General features: G+C 52.0%; 1 protein-coding gene across 3 annotated transcripts in view; it reads right to left on the bottom strand.

Moving 5' to 3' along the window:
• Nucleotides 1-286: 286 nt before the first annotated feature.
• The window catches only part of SMOC2 (SPARC related modular calcium binding 2), a 163174-nt gene continuing 147250 nt past the window's right edge, over nt 287-16210 (bottom strand). For 2 of the 3 annotated variants that reach the window (XM_069599337.1, XM_069599336.1), the window contains exons 10-13: nt 9847-9946; nt 7750-8024; nt 4369-4406; nt 287-1737 (exon numbers count right to left, since the gene is read on the bottom strand). In XM_069599337.1, the coding sequence (XP_069455438.1) occupies nt 1720-1737; nt 4369-4406; nt 7750-8024; nt 9847-9946 (431 nt within the window). In that variant the 3' untranslated portion in view covers nt 287-1719. Of the gene's footprint in view, nt 1738-4368; nt 4407-7656; nt 8025-9846; nt 9947-16210 lie in introns of all 3 variants that reach the window. The other variant, XR_011258852.1, reaches the window with a different exon arrangement.

The following is a 16210-nucleotide window of genomic DNA, read 5'->3' as shown; positions in this document are numbered from 1 at the left end:
CCTCCAGCCCTCAGTTCCTCGTGAGTGGAGGGCTGCTTCCCATCACGAGGATGAGCACGTGTGCCCTTTGCCCCAGCCTGCACCCTTCACACGTGGACACCTGTGCCTTCAGGGTGCACGTCGCCGCTTGTCATCTTGCTTGAGAGCAGGAGGCTGAAGCCCCCAAGGGCTCTCACCCTGAGTCCCACGCCAAGAGGGGCCGCACCAGGGCCCACCTCCCCCCAGCCCAGCATCCCTGTCTTGCCTCCCGACAGTAGACACCTTTAGAATGAAGCAAGAGGCTGACTAAGGTTTTGATAGCATATTTTATTTTAATCTAAGAAAAATGATTAAATTCAAAGTTCAGAAATATAAAAGATTATCCAATAAAGTTAGGATCATAACTGTTTCTTAAACAATGGTGACACACGGGGGCTGGTTTTGAGGCTCCAAGGTTCCCCTTTGACTCTCCCGCGAGACGCTGCAGGAAACGTCTTCATGAAAATTGTCGAGACAGATCGACAGGCTGTGTGTTGGGGGATCTGGGGACAAGAAGATTTCTTTCCAAACCTAAAGCTCGAGCTGAGGCAGCGTCGGTCTGTCACTGCGCTCCACTCCACGGAGCCCGTGGGCACAGCACGGAGGCGGGGCTCCAGCCCTGACGGGGGCGGCCGGCTCCCCTGAGGCCCGGCCCCGCTGCCCCCCACCCCTGTCCAGCCCCACTCGGGGGAATTTCCCAGGGGCCAGTCCTCGAGGCCCGGACGCCTCCAGGAAAGAAGGGACGCGGGCACCCACAGGCCTTTGCCCCAGCTGCGGGGACCAGCGCCGGGCACAGCCTCGCCTGGCCACGCCTTCCCTAAGGAACTTGCTCAGGCGGCAGCTTTCCCTTCCCGGGGGCCCCGGGGTAGACCATGGACAGGTGGACAGGGGCCAGGCGTAAGAGAAGAAGGCTGACAACCATGTCTGGCTGGCTGGGTCGGATCGTGATTAAATTTACTTTTCTGAACGTTGGGCCCCTCCACGCTGCCTCAGGAAGGCAGGCAGAATTCTCTAGCATTTACAGCGTGGATAATCTGAGCCCAAAGCAAAACTCAAACAGAAACTCACAATGGAAAAGCAGGCATACCAAGAAAAGGTTGAAAAATCTCCTTTTCTACCAGGGCACTACCGGTGAAGACTGCGCCAGTGGCTGGATAATTCACTGCGGGAGCAGGAACTCGGGAAGGAAAACCAGCAAGCTAACACAAGATCCCAAGAAGCGAACAAACCCAGGACGGGGTCAGCAGTCGACTACACACGTCTACGGAGCCGCGGAGCTTCCAGCATAGCGTCAGTGATGCCGCCAGGACAGTAGGTCCCTGGCAAAGCCAACCTGGCGAGGCTGCTAGGGACAGCGCCTGTCAGGAGGAGGCAAAGGGTGGAGCCAGGGCACCTCGGCCAAGGCTTCTGTCGGTTAACACGTGTGGGATGAAGAAGCTAAGCTTAAATCCACTCAAAATACATCTCCACCAGCTACAGGTTTTGAAGGTCAAAGAAGGACACATACATTGTATGTGATTAGTTTTCTGAAGCCAGCCCTTCCATTTTCACAGATTAAAGCCGTCTATTTAAATATCTCATTTCTACAAAGTGAATTTACAGGTAAAGTACAAAGTGCAAATACTATGTGTTTGTTTTGGTTTTTTAATTGCTTTTTGGTGAGGGAGTTGGCCACGTGTCTCGGACCTGCCGTGGAGCCATTCATCCTTGCTTTCTTGGCTGAAAAAAAAAAAAAAGAAAGACAAAAAAAGAGATGTATTAAGAATTTTGAAGCACTCATTTCTGAAAATGAAGGCTTGCCTTCCAGGAATAAAATAAATCCAGCTGATAAGAACAAAGGGAAAAGCAACATTTTACACAGCAGTGAAAAGAGACCGTCCTTCGCTTGGGTCGCTGTGGCTATCTAGTTGCTCAGCCGTGTCCGACCCTTCTGCGGCTCTACGGACTGTAGCCCACCTGGCTCCTCCGCGGGATTTCCCAGGCGAGAGCGCTGGAGCGGGCTGCCATTCCCTTCTCCAGAGCACCTTCCTGACCCAGGAGTCGGACCTACGTTTCCTGCCCTGGCAGGCAGAGTCTCCACTGCTGACTGACCCACCAGGGGAGCCCCACTTGGGACATAAGAATTAACTTAAAAAAATAAAGGAATTTTGGGCACTTCTTAACTTCTAGCACATTTCTTTCATTCAATGTTCAGAAATATAAGAAAATATATCAGCTGAGGAAATAAGCATTTCTTTCACATACTATAAGCAGCTTCACTATGTTAAACATTCTTCAGAATCTCCAATCACCATGCAGTTATCATGCAAACGTATTTTTAACAATCTAATTTATGCTTCGGATTTTATAAAGGCAAGGCTGCTTTTTGACAATTTTCTTTTCATCCTTTCCATTCATTATTCCATTTCTAAGAAGCAATGCAACTGAAAAGTTTGCTTACTAGGTTCCTGGAATTCTGCCCTCGAGTGCAGAATTAAAAATCGTGAAGAATGAAAAGGAGAAGCAATGTGCAGCCTTCTTGGCTTATTTTTCCACATAGACCCATTCCAACCAATACAAGTCAGTTCTATTTAAGTTTTGAGGAGACTTCTGGGTTGGCTTTTACCCTCCTGCTAAATATATGAACAGGCGGCAAGAAGAGAGACGGCATCTCCCACATTAAGAAAACAAGACTTTCTATTTCAATTAGTTGTGGAGAAAGATAAGCCATCACCACGTTTAATCAGAGAATAAAACCGATCAGATTCGCTGGAGGAGAAGCGGCACTAATGTTCTAACCTGCGTCCACATCACTGGATGGTAGGGCTCCGATCACTGAGGGATCGTTATGGAAACTGCAGAAGACACCCGGAAACGCGGGTCACTTTTTGTTTTTTTTATTAAATAGGAGCTTCATGTATCCTCTGAGATGCCCTTTATTTCCTCTTCTTGTGTTTGGTTATCCATACAGTGAAAGACTTCGGTGGTTAGACTCCTGATTCCTTCAAGAAGCCTGCATGGTCTTCAATAGCTTTAATAAATGCCAGCTGCAGCAGGGCCTCACCCAGGATCACGGTTTGCAGTGATAAACATCATAGAAAGAGCTGGGGAGACTGCTCCAGATTCCTTTTCCAGGGAAAAGGCTCAGGAGTGAGGCTTGTGCCTGGAACAGAGTTTATTTCAGACTGAGGCAGCGCATGTGTGCCCGTCACCGTTGTTATCTTAGGAAAAAAAAGTCGTGTGGAAGTCTTGGGAACTCAGCCAGGTAATTGCTTTCAGACCAGCCCTGTTCTAAAGCACAAGTGATTTGTGCTGGGATTTAAAAAGTTGAAACCATAAACACTTGCTCAACGAAGAAGACCAACCCTATCACACATCTTTCCTAATGAAATGGTTTTAAGTTACATCCTAGGTGTGCGCTAGAGGTCTCCATTTCAAACCCACAACAAATACGGGGGCTTGTCTCAGGAAACGGAGGCCTGACATCAAAGAGGTGAAGACAGAATGCACAGCAAATTGGTGAGCGGCCTGGAGAAAGGAGGGTGTGGCCCTGGCTTCGAGGGAGGAGCGAGGAGCCGCTCACGTTTATCCTCTGGAAGAGACTCTGGGCTTGAGAGGGCTGTGGCTGGGATGGCATGGTCATCTCCTGTAACTGCAGACAGAGACCCAGCCTCGGAAGAGCAGAGGGCGGCTGTGCACACACACGACGCTTCGAGTCCCCTCGGAGGTGATACTTAGTGAAAAGCGAAGGTCGCCTGTCCCTGCAGTCTCCTTCACCAAGCATAAGAAATAAATTACCGATGCAAATCCTGGAGAACTGTTTAATATGTGTGTGTGTGTATACACACACACACACACACACACACACACACATATTCCCACAAAACAGGGGGACTAGGAAATCTTCTCAAAATAACAAATAATTGAAATTTCAAGTAGTAAAAATAAATAATTAGGGCAAAAACCTTGAAGCTGATAATTCAGCAAGTTGGAGATTTCTGACAGAATCTTGCCAGGCTCTCTGAGGCCTCACAGGCGTGTCCTCAGGGCCTCACCGAGGATCACTGTTTGCAGCGATAAACACTTTAGAAAGAGCTGGGGAGACTGCTCCAGATTCCTCTTCCAGGGAAAAAGCTCAGGAGCAAGGCTCTGCCGTTCAGAGCCTATTTTCAGGCCGAGGCAGCGCCTGTGTTTATGAGCACACGGCAAGGTGCTGAGAGTCCCCTCGGAGGCGGCGCTTGGTGAAAAACTCGGGTCTACATTTCTTTCTTTCTTGGGAGGTGCTTCACTCGCCAAATGAACAGAACTTCAGTTGTTATTACCTACAACTAAAGCAGCAAGTTATTACGGCTACAGTGTGAACATACTCACCTGCCTATTAGAAGCGCTTTCAGCATTACCTCTAGGGGCTAGCAGGGGAAAAAAGAGAGAGAGAGAGAGAGATTAGAAACCAAACATACGTCATTAGTAAGAGGTTAAGTAGACTCTTTCAGGAAGAGAGCCACACCACTTCAGGAAAGAGTCGTCCTCGAGCAAACTTTGAGAAAACAGGCTTTACACGCATGCTCAGCATGGAGCATAAATAATGGGTCGTAAAAGCCAGTATGTAAACAATTTCCACCAATTCAGACACTCTAGGCCAACTTCAGAAGACTGTTCCATTTTGCCCCGAATTCCATAGGCGTGTCCACTCGCTGCGGAGAGCGCCCTGCTCAGTTTCTGAAGCTCCAGCAGGGAGAGGCGACCCCGGCACCAGGTAGTCCAGCACAGAATGCCACCGCTATGAAAGCTTTGGGTCTTATATTTAAGTCACGAGAATCATTTAACTGGCTTGGCTCAAAATAACTATTTCCAAATCCTGCTTGGCTCCACCAAATCCTGCTTGAGCCTCTCTCAGGACAGGGACCTGGGACCCCACCTGTGGAGACACTTTCCTGCCTGAAACCTCTGCCTGGAATTTCAGTCTCCCCTACCACCTTCTTAGCAAGCACCACCCATTACAGTGGATTGTTCCTATTGATTCCATTTCTTGTTTCCACGCTAATATGTAAGCTCTAGAAGTACATGATTTTTGCCTGTCTCATTTACTGTGATTTTGCCAATGCTTTGAGCAGGGAGCACTGGATAAATATCTTTGGAATAAATCAGTAGGTGGAAGACAGCACTCCTAACCCCAAACACCTGATTAGTTGTCAATGTCCACTCATTCAATTAATAAACTAAAGAGCAGAATTATTCCAGGTTCAAACCTCTTCTCTTGTTATATTCAAGCAAACAGAAACACAGCATGATCAGTTGAAACACAAATGTATTAAACAAATCGCAAAAATACTGAGTGAGTAGCAGCTAAATGGACTGCTTCTTTCACCTGCAGGTTTGAACGATTCAAGGATCTGGATCACGGCTATTGCCACTCTCCACTTTGTTTGGCCTGAGATGACGACTCTATAGAGAAAGCAGGCGTTGGGCCGTTGGTCCAACTTGAGAGAATATTAAGTAGATACTCTGAATCTATTCTAACCAACTGGGCTGTCAACAATTGCCAGAGTTTTCTTGGTTCCTTTCCTGGTAAATAGTCCACCGATCACTGGAGGCAGCCACAGACCAAAGGTAAGTTACGGCAAGAAAAGTTAACATTTCTACGTGTCTAGAACTTTGCTCTATAGATGAAAAGAATATAAATTTCATGAATGACCCTGGGTGAAATATTCCTCTCAAGACAGTAGGGAAAAATTCCATGAAGGAGTTTTTCAAAATACATAAAGGGCAAAAAATAAGCTGCTAATTAATCTGAATGAAACAGAGCGTACATCATTAAAAGAAACATGAAGCTGTGCCACACCAATGAAAACAGTCTTCAGTGAGAAAAGGGCTGTGTGCCTCCCAGCTCCCCATGTGAAGCTTAGCGATGGGTGGTCGGGGGGAGGGTGCTGCCATGGCATCAGACGGTCCTGATCACTTCCAGGTGGCACCGTGCAAGGTGACGTGGCTGTGAGGCAATATGCCCGAGAGAATGTAGCCAGCATGGCAACTTGGGTGAAATGCACGATTTGGTCAAAAACGAGCATTTCCTAATTGCTGATTTTCTGTACAACTGTCATTTTAGAGGATCATGAAAACATAATGTCATCTTTTGTGAATTTTCCCTGAGCCCTTGGAAAATATTTATTCTATGTTCTATCTTTTCTCAATATTTTTCAGGATATTTTTTCATTTTTGCATTTTTTGTAATAGCAAAAATTGAGATCATGCTCCCAATAACGTCTTAGTTGCAAAAATTTAAATGCAAAATCTTGTTTAACTGCTCAAAGTAAAAATAAATGTGATTAAGTATTTATATATTATGATCCCACTTTGTAGTGAAAATCGTAGTGCATAAATACATACATATTTGTCGTGGTTCAGTCGCTAAGTCATGACCCCATGGACTGTATGTATATATGAACAGAAATAGTGTCTGGAAAGCTATAGATCTGGTCTGATTTTTGTCTCAAAATAAAAGATCACATGTTATTTATGTTCTTTATTTGATTTCTCATATTTTTTAGAATTAAAAAAATGCATTTGCAAGTAGAGAGAAAAAAAATAAATTTGGGTTTTTAGAAATAATCCCTCTTGAATATTTATGTTTCTTTGACTTTTTCCTATTTCAAATGACACAGAATAGGAAAAAATAAACAATAATAAAATTGAAAAAAACTAACAATAGGAAAAAACTAAGAGAAATTCAGCAAAAAAAAAAAAAAAGAAAAGAGCTGCAAAATCAGCTAACTTTTTATCCAAATCGCCAATGCTCATTTTTAAACAAATTGTCGTTTTTACCACATTAGTTTATTTGGGGGAGGTCAGGGGCCATCTTTCCTCATAGCTGAGTCAGTAAAGAATCTGCCTACAAGGCAGAAGACCTGGGTTTGATTCCTGGATCAGGAAGACCCCCTGGAGAAAGCACTGGCAACCCACTGCAGTATTCTTGCCTGGAGAATCCCATGGACAGAGGAGCCTGGCGGCCTACAGTCCACGGGGTCGCAAGAGTCGGACCTGGCTTAGCGACTAAACCACCACCACCGGGTCCAGGGCTTTCCCGTCCCAGTTGAGCTACAAATACAGGGCAGCATGCAGACCACCATCTACTGATGCTCCAGACTCAGCTCTCAGACCTGCTTTGCGTTTCAAACGTGCTGCAAGTTTGGCAACAGGAAGATGGGATCGTAAGTCAGCAGCGGTGGGAGAGGCCCCGTGGACCCCACCGGCGCCAGGGACCAGGGCTGGTGGTCCAGCGCCTCGGAACCGCGCTTGGGTTCCGGGAGGAGACTCACCCAACCGGCAGCACAGCTGAAGCTCTGTTTCAACCACGGAAATGACTGTTTGGAAACAGGAATTATTGAGCTGCTAATAATCAGGCGGAAGGTTTGGTCAGGGGCCACGCCTGGGGGCCCCAAGTGGCTCCCAGGGGTCCCCAGTTCACTTTTCAGCGTCAGAAGGCGGCCACTTGGGGAGAACAGGCTCCCCTCCCCTCCCGAGGACAGAAGAGTTAAGACGCGTCTCCAGACACCTCTGAGCTCTCCCCTTTCCACGCCGGCTCCCCTCTGACCACCCCCCGACCATCTGCCAGCGTCTCCACCGGCAGGGGCCTACAGTAAGGCAGCGCATCACACTTGCCTCCACCCTCAGGCTGTTGGGACCGCTTCTCTAACTCTCAGCAGAGGCGTGGAGAGTGGGCGGGAGTGGCTGAAAGTGGGCAGAAAGGCTTACTGTGGCGCTTCCTCGTGTCCGCCTTGGCTTCCTCTCTGCTCGCGCCCAGGCAGCCCATCAGCTCTTGCAGGGAGATGGACTTGTCGTTATTCAGGTCGCAATACTCCACAAACTTCTTCACGCATTTCTTGGGTTTGGACTTCTTCCGAAGAAATCTCTTGAAGGGCTTGATTTCCTTTTTGCCGATGTCCCCGCTGTTGTTTTTATCCAGCAGTTTGAAATACCAGTGGACCACTCGCTCCTCCAGCGTGTGGCTGGGGTCAGGTTCTGAGAGCCTGGAAGACACGTGGGTGGTCAGGACCCCTGCCCTGGCCCTGGTTTGTCCAGAAAGGCACCCCCACCCAGCTCTGACTTTCCCCGATGGAGGAACCTGCTTGTCGCCCTCTCCTTCCTAAGGCATAAGGCTGCCTGGCTTTACCCTTCAATATAATAATAATTTAAAAAAATAACTTAGAAAAGGAGATCAGGCAAACATTTTCAACCTGGTTTCAAACTAGCAAATGGCACAGTGAGTTTGGACAGGCCGGTCGCACAGCAGGCGTTGGCAGGTCTCGGGGACCAAGCCCGTGGACCACCACTCCGGTCACAGGACGCCCATCTCCACTCCGGTCACAGGACGCCCATCCCCATTGCCTGCACCCTGAGGCTTTCTACTCCTCTGTGTTCCTGGGCAGGCTGTTGATGTCACAGGTAAACTAAAAGGTGAAAATTCACACATGTCCTAAAGTGGTAAGCTGACATCTTACCCTGGACTGAAAAATAAAGTTTGGTATTTTAAGATTTAAGTTAAAAACGCTTCCAGAAGTTCTGCGTTTAAGGCTGATCTTGGAAACCCCGATGTTACGACGGGGCTTCTCACTAAGCGGAAGATGCCGGCAGGTGCTAAGCCTGGTCCTTGCTTCCTTGGCCTGCTGTCGACCTCTGTCCCCATGAACGTCAGGAGGGAGTCAGACACCAGGCGTTCCCGGGTGTTAGGGCTTTCTGAGACTGTTGACCATTTCTCAAACTCTCAGAGGACCTTCTAGGATGGAAATTCACTTACTGCTTTCAACTGTAGTCTTACAGAGAAGAGCAATCTTTCTGAAAATATAAGATGTCAATTTGAACTTTGGGTGGTTCCGTACAATTTAACTTTCTACTGGATTCATAGCCCTGCCCTGTATTCTTCTCCATTCTGACTCTTAAGCAGAGGCAGAGAGAGGAGGACTTTGAGCCGAGGGACCAGAAATCTTAGATCAGCTAGAGGGGCTGGAATAATCAAGGTTTGGGGAGGAGGGGAGGAAGGTCAGTGCTCTAAGAAAATACAGACAGTGAGATTCCCAATCAGAAAACTGTGCTTTAAGATAAAGAGACTGATGATCGCTAATTAACAGGGGAGAGCCAATGCTTGAGACACCGCGTCCATTAAACACTGGACACGACCCTCCTGTGGGCCGACAGTCGTCCACAGACGCAGGTCAGCTTCGGGGACTCGACAGCGTCTCAGGAAGTGGAGCTCAAAGCCTCAGCCGCAGAACCAAGCGCGTCCACCAGGCGCTCAGGGCAAGTCCCCCAAGGTTCAGAAGTCAGACTCTGAACAGCGTTAATACAATTAACACCCCTGAATCGCAGCCCTGGGAAGGGCTGAGAGGCAAATGTTACATCATATATATTTTATTTAAAAAATCCTATTTTGAGAATTTTTAATCAAACAATTTAATTGAACGTATTTATAAAATCCAGTCACTAGCTCTGAAACAGCATTCATTCTGAAGCAGGGAGCCCTCTGGGCCGGGTTCTTCCACGCCCCCGTCTCCCCTACCCAGTGTCTGCACCCCCCGCCTGATGGAACCTGGGGAAACCCCAGGGCCTCGGCTTGGTCCCATGCCGGCAACATCCTCATGGGACTGATCGCATTACAGGAAGACCCGCTAAGCAGACCTCCTGCACACACGGGCGAGGACCTCACGCTTGGGGACGGGTCTGCTCCACTCTGGGCTGTGCCCACTAAGCCGAGCCCCGAGATTCCAGTGGCTGGACTCTGCCCTCCAGGCTCCAAGAGTCCATTGACCACCAGGCTCCGTCCTAGCCCCTGCTCTGAGGTCAGGGGCAGCGCACCTGCCGGGGGAGGAGGGATCAGAGACCGCGTGGACCATGTCGGTGGACAGCGCGTCCAGCACGCTCGTCAGAAACTCGCTCTTTTTGGCACCAGGACAACCTGAAAAAGACCAAGCACAGACATCGTTTCACGCTTCCCAGAACTCACAGAGCACAGCGGAGTTCCCTGTAGCGGAAAGAAGGGCTGGGTTAGGACTCAGAAACCTGGCTCTCAGGCACATTGTATCAGTGAGCTCATCCGAACACCTGCAGCCCACACATGTTGATTTTAAACCCCAGCTTCTGAAAACTACAGTCTCTAAGATTTCTAGAATTATTTCGTGACGCTAACAGATTCCTGGGCATTATCATCTCACTGGTCCCCAGAGCGGCAGCCCCAGGCGGGTGGCATCACTGCCCCCGTTCCGTAGGAAGCCCCGAGGCTGGGAACTACCCCAGGCTCACACGACTGGAGCAGGACACACTGGCGTCTGGTCAGATGAACCTGAGACAGAAGACGGCTCATGGCCTTCGAGTAATTCTGCAGTGGAGTTCACCTGAAGCTTGACATTCCACTGCAGTCTTCACCTACAAGAGGCCACTGAACTGTCCCTAAGTCCCCTACACCCTCTGTGTTTCGGGATGAAGAGAGGCAGCTGGGCACGTCTCTCCTGGACTCCGAGAAGCAGGAGGGATCCTCCACACGGATCCGATGGCAGTGCCGCGTGCGGCAGCCAAGTCACTCAGGACGCGTGTGTTTACACAGGCGGAGAGCTGGGATTTTACAAACTTCCTTTTGACACTTGAGTTTTTGTTATTATTATTCAAGCACATGTTAATTGCCTGTAGCAGGAATCCATTTATGCTGGTTTCCACTTCGTTAAATACACATATCAGAGAACAGATGCGAATCCCTAAGGGTCAAGGGAGGGTGAAAAAGAGCTGTGTTGTCCCGTATGAATACAATTAGCAAAGCAGATTGTGATCTGTAGGGGAAACCCCCAGGGAAAACGCTACTTTTCAAGGGAAAAATGAAACAGAACATTAAGCGTTCCCTGGGGAGGAAGCAGCTGACTTGCAGCTGGTTGCCCGCTCCAGGACAGGCAGCGCCCTCAGCACAGTGTGTCTGAGACGGTCATCTGACGAGGTCATCAACAGCTCCAGGACCGGCAGCGCCCTCGGTACGGCATGTCTGGGACGGTCATCTGACGAGGTCATCGCCCACTCCAGGACGGGCAGCACCCTTGACACGGCGTGTCTGGGATGGTCATCTGACGTGGGGACTTCACCCACTCTAGGACGGGCAGTGCTGAGCTTCCTCCAATAGCCCGTGTTCAGACCTGGATGGAGGCCTGGAGCTCAGGGGTGAGCAACCCTCAGATCCAGCAGACCCGGCACCTGGGTCCAAGCCCTCACCTGGCGGGACGGGGAGACAGACCCGGGGCCTCACGCTCTGGGACCTGCAGCTGCTGGTTCCAGGACAACCCCTCATGAAACAGAAATGGCTGTACCACTTCTGAATACGCATGAGACCAAATAGGGCCAGGGCGGCACCCACTGTGGCCAGCATCCTGGGGAAATAATCCCCACACAGAGGATGAGATGGTTGGATGGTGTTGACTCAGTGGACATGAGTGTGAGCAAGCTCCGGGAGACGGTAAAGGACAGGGAAGCCTAGCGTGCTGCAGTCCACGGGGCTGCAGAGTCGGACGCTGCTTAGCAACTGGACAACGATGACCATACGCCAGGGTCAGGCAGCATCGAAGGCTGACAGACAGAGGATGGAGGGGGGCAAGGACCGCCTTCACCTCCCGCCTGCACCGCACCCCCTGGGTTTCTCCAGCTCTCCTGGGAGGACGCCTCCTCCCGGGGAACACAGCAGCCCCAGGCCTGCTCATCCTCCACAATGTTTGTAAAAATGAGAAGAAATCCAAAGGAAAAAAATCAGAGCACGCACGATTAAGAAGCAGCTTCTGGTTATATGAGAAGTGCCAGCGGTACTGGGCCATGGCCTGGGCCTCCCGAGGAGCCTCAGAGCTGGGGGACAGAGGGAGCCGGGCCCCCGGCCACCGGGTTTCCCAGAAAGCCCAGAGCAGCCCCTAGCCTCCCTCACGCTCGGCCCCTTGGGCGCGGGCAGCAGCAGCCACCGCAAAGCTCTGCGTCCTGCCTGCAGACCACAGGCCGTGGCCAGCAGCCTCCCGAGCCCCAGGCCAGCTCAGTGGGTCACCAGGAGACAGCGGGTGCCCACCCAAGGGGGCCCGGCCTCCCCCGCGGCAGCTCACCTTCCCTCCTTCTGCCCGCAGGGCCTGGCACGGCCCCCAGCGCCCGTAAACCTCGTGCTGGGGGAACCGCGGCCGGCAGGTTCTGAGACGGGACCCAGAGTATATTTGTGTCCACCCGCAGAACGTGGGGCAGGCCCGGAGGGCTCGGGTCGGGGGGCTCAGGGCAGGGACAGCTGCACAGCAGGGCCTTCCACGGAGACCTGGCAGCCGGGTAAAGAGACGCTTGTGTGTGGTGGGGCGGGGGGACCAGACGGCCCTTCTCCAAGTTGGAAGCAGAAAGGCTGCAACCATTTATTTACACATTCAAGGCAAAATCCAGCATCCTGCCTGGCCTGGAAATGCTCAGTTGATTTCACTTATCTGTGAAATCCAAGGAAAATACTTGGCATCCTGTCAGAGTCCTGTGCAGACACTCGGGTTCTAATCCCGGCCTGACCCGCGTGAGCGGGTGGCCCCGTCCCAGCCTCAGTCCCTGGGCCTAGCGAGCTCCTCAGCAGCGAGCCGGCTGGCTGCTGCTCCCCAGACACCAGGCGCCGTGTGGCCCCAGGGAACCTGGTTCATAGCTGATGCCTTAAAAACTATTTGACTTGTTAACTCTTAAAATGAATGTGTTCTGCCCTATGAGACATCTTTATTTTTAAAAATAGACGTTTTTGGTGTAGAAATTACTGACTTCAGCAACTTGACTGTTTCATCTTTTCCCTTTTTCTTGCAAATACAGATGGAAACATTTTCGGGGCTGAGACCTCGACCATGTTGGGAAACTCCACTCCACGTGGTAACCGGCATCTGCTTCTCTCTTGCGACCCAGCACACTCAGGATCGCCCTCAAAAGGAAAGCCAACACCGAGAGAGGGAGGGCGGGGTGGCGATGGCCTCAGTGGGTGGCGCTGTACACAGCACACAGCGTTGGACCGTGTCAGCCACACCGATGCCCAACTGAGGTCTGCACGCCGCCCAGCAGGTGAGGCCTGGGGCCTGCGGGCCAGGGAAAGCGGGGCTGAGGGTCCACTGCTGACCGGGTGACAAGACGGGGTGAAGGGTCAGGGGACAGTGACAGCCATCAGTCGGGCTTTAAAGCATCTAGTAGCACCGAGTAGGCTTAAAGCTTCGTCTGCTGGTTCATCATTTCAAATGTCTATAAACTGACATAGGCAAGGAATAACGCGGAGAGGAAGTAAGAACCCTCTCTCTGGTTTTCAGGCCCCTCTGAGGAGCTGTGTGGAACCCTCTGGGGAGCTATGTGGAACCCTCTGGGGAGCTGTGCGCCCCTCTGGGGAGCTGTGTGCCCCTCTGGGGAGCTGTGTGCACCTCTGGGGAGCTGTGTGGGTCCCTCTGGGGAGCTATGTGGAACCCTCTGGGGAGCTGTGTGCGCCCCTCTGGGGAGCTGTGCACGCCTCTGGGGAGCTGTGCACCCCTCTGGGGAGAGCTGTGTGGGTCCCTCTGGGGAGCTGTGTGGGTCCCTCTGGGGAGCTGTGTGGAACCCTCTGGGGAGCTGTGCACCCCTCTGGGGAGCTGTGTGCATCCCTCTGGGGAGCTGTGCGCCCCTCTGAGGAGCTGTGTGGGTCCCTCTGGGGAGCTGTGTGGGTCCCTCTGGGGAGCTGTGCACCCCTCTGAGGAGCTGTGTGCATCCCTCTGGGGAGCTGTGCACCCCTCTGAGGAGCTGTGTGCATCCCTCTGGGGAGCTGTGCGCCCCTCTGAGGAGCTGTGTGCATCCCTCTGGGGAGCTGTGCGCCCCTCTGAGGAGCTGTGTGCATCCCTCTGGGGAGCTGTGCGCCCCTCTGGGGAGCTGTGTGCATCCCTCTGGGGAGCTGTGCACCCCTCTGAGGAGCTGTGTGGGTCCCTCTGGGGAGCTGTGCACCCCTCTGAGGAGCTGTGTGCATCCCTCTGAGGAGCTGTGCACCCCTCTGAGGAGCTGTGTGGGTCCCTCTGGGGAGCTGTGTGGGTCCCTCTGGGGAGCTGTGCACCCCTCTGAGGAGCTGTGTGCATCCCTCTGGGGAGCTGTGCGCCCCTCTGAGGAGCTGTGTGCATCCCTCTGGGGAGCTGTGCGCCCCTCTGAGGAGCTGTGTGGAACCCTCTGAGGAGCTGTGTGCATCCCTCTGGGGAGCTGTGCGCCCCTCTGGGGAGCTGTGCGCCCCTCTGAGGAGCTGTGCGCCCCTCTGAGGAGCTGTGTGGGTCCCTCTGGGGAGCTGTGTGTGCCTGCATGTGCGTTCATCCCCCTGCAAGCAACTACTTCCCTGCTAACAGTTTAACTCCTCCAGTTTTGGAAGTCTGCCTTCTCCCAGACTTTTAAGAATTTATCACACAAATTTTCAGGGAAGTCTCATATTGTGCGATTTCCCAGAGTGACATGAACACATTTGACCTGCAGGGTGTGGGTCAGAAGCGAGAGCCGCCATCTGCTGCCTCCAAAGGTTGTGAGAGACTGGGATTAAGTCGCACCTGTTCCTCTAGAAACGTGACGACAAACGCTGATAACTGTCTCTTTGCAGTGGATTCGACTCACTTCCCTGAAGACTAGCACAATCTACAAATTGCTAACCTACATGAATTTTCAGTTCAGTTGCTCAGTCACGTGTGACTCTTTGCGACCCCATGGACTGCAGCCCTCCAAGCCTCCCTGTCCATCACCAACTCCCAGAGTTCACTCAGACTCATGTCCATCAAGTCGGTGATGCCATCCGGCCATCTCATCCTCTGCCATCCCTTCTCCTCCCGCCTTCAGTCTGCAGATTTTAAATCCCTTTATTTCATGTACAGTATTTTGGACATAAAAGCAGCTTCGTGGTTGGTAATTTCTCTCTCAATTACCTTTACTGAAAGTGAGTGCAAACACAGGATGAATCATGCAATTCTTTTTCCCTGTGTGTTACTGGCAGGGAGAGGGGAGCTGCAACGAGCTCCCTGCACAAACCAAGTCCGCCAGAGCCAGAACATCACCTCCGTCCCTGTGTGCAGAGGAAGCGGGTTTGTCCCCTGGAGGGAGGCTCCTCCTACAGATGAGAAGGTGAAAGTGAGGCGTCGAGTGAGACCATCTTGGCTGGCCAGTCACAGAAGTGGGAGGGAGATGGAACAACGGGACACCGGTCCTTACAGTTTAGCTCACAGCAGAGCAGTGGAGGAGAGAAGGGAAGGTCTGCCGACTCCGGCGCCGTGTGGAGGGCCCCTGAGACCTGAGACACGGCAGGGGGACAGTCCGTGGCCCGGAGCGTGAGGGACTGGGCTCTCCACTCTGCAGCTTCCGACAGCGCAGCCTCTGAGGTCTGCCCTGACCTCCACCCGCTCTTGAGCCTCAGCCCTGCTTCCAGTCAGCCAGAACACCAGGCTCCTTCCTAGTCCAGGCTCTCCTCAGCTAGACGTGGAGCTGGAGTGCTGTTTCCCACGCGCTGACATGCCCCAAATACGTACAGCACACTCATCTCAGGCCCTGGGGTCCCAGCATCCCACCTGGAGCCCCAGGGTCCACAGGATGGGTCCCCACACCTGGAGTTCCTGCAACTTCACTGACCTCACTTCCCAGCCCCACACTCCCACCTCAGGACAACCTGCCTTAATTTAATAAGTGTGTTTTTCTTAATTTTTACCTTTATATGCAGTTCAAACGTTAACAACATTAAACAAAAGTAATCAGAAAAGTTCTTAAAGCACGTTTAAAAAAGCATCTGCAGCTAACAGTACAGAAAACACATCTTTATAAACATCCCCGCCAGCTGGGCATCGAGTGTCACGTGGAGATGGCGGTTTGGGCTTCCCTGGTGGTCCAGCGGTTAGGAGCCTGCCTGCCGGCGCGGGGGCCGCGGCTCCATCCCCGGCCCAGGAGGTGCAGTCCTCCGCAGAGCAGCCAGCCTGTGTGCTGCGACCTCGACCTCGGAAGCCCGCGAGCCCTGAACCTGTGCGCTGCAGCCAGAGACGCTGCGCCGCCGCGATGAGAACTCAGCACCGCAACCAGAGGAGCCTGCTTGCCACAGCGCGAGAAAGCTGGGGAATCGCGACAAAGACCCGGCGCAGCCAAAAATGAATAAACAGCAGGATTCATGAAAAAGGAAGACGGCAGCGTGGAACCAGGAGGCCCCCGCACTGCAGGAGAGACATAACCAGGACGC

Source organism: Ovis canadensis, chromosome 8 (genome assembly GCF_042477335.2).
Source record: "Ovis canadensis isolate MfBH-ARS-UI-01 breed Bighorn chromosome 8, ARS-UI_OviCan_v2, whole genome shotgun sequence".
Classification (NCBI taxonomy): Eukaryota; Metazoa; Chordata; class Mammalia; order Artiodactyla; family Bovidae; genus Ovis; species Ovis canadensis.
Note: the sequence above shows the minus strand (reverse complement) of the source record. Positions and strands in the feature narration are given on the sequence as shown.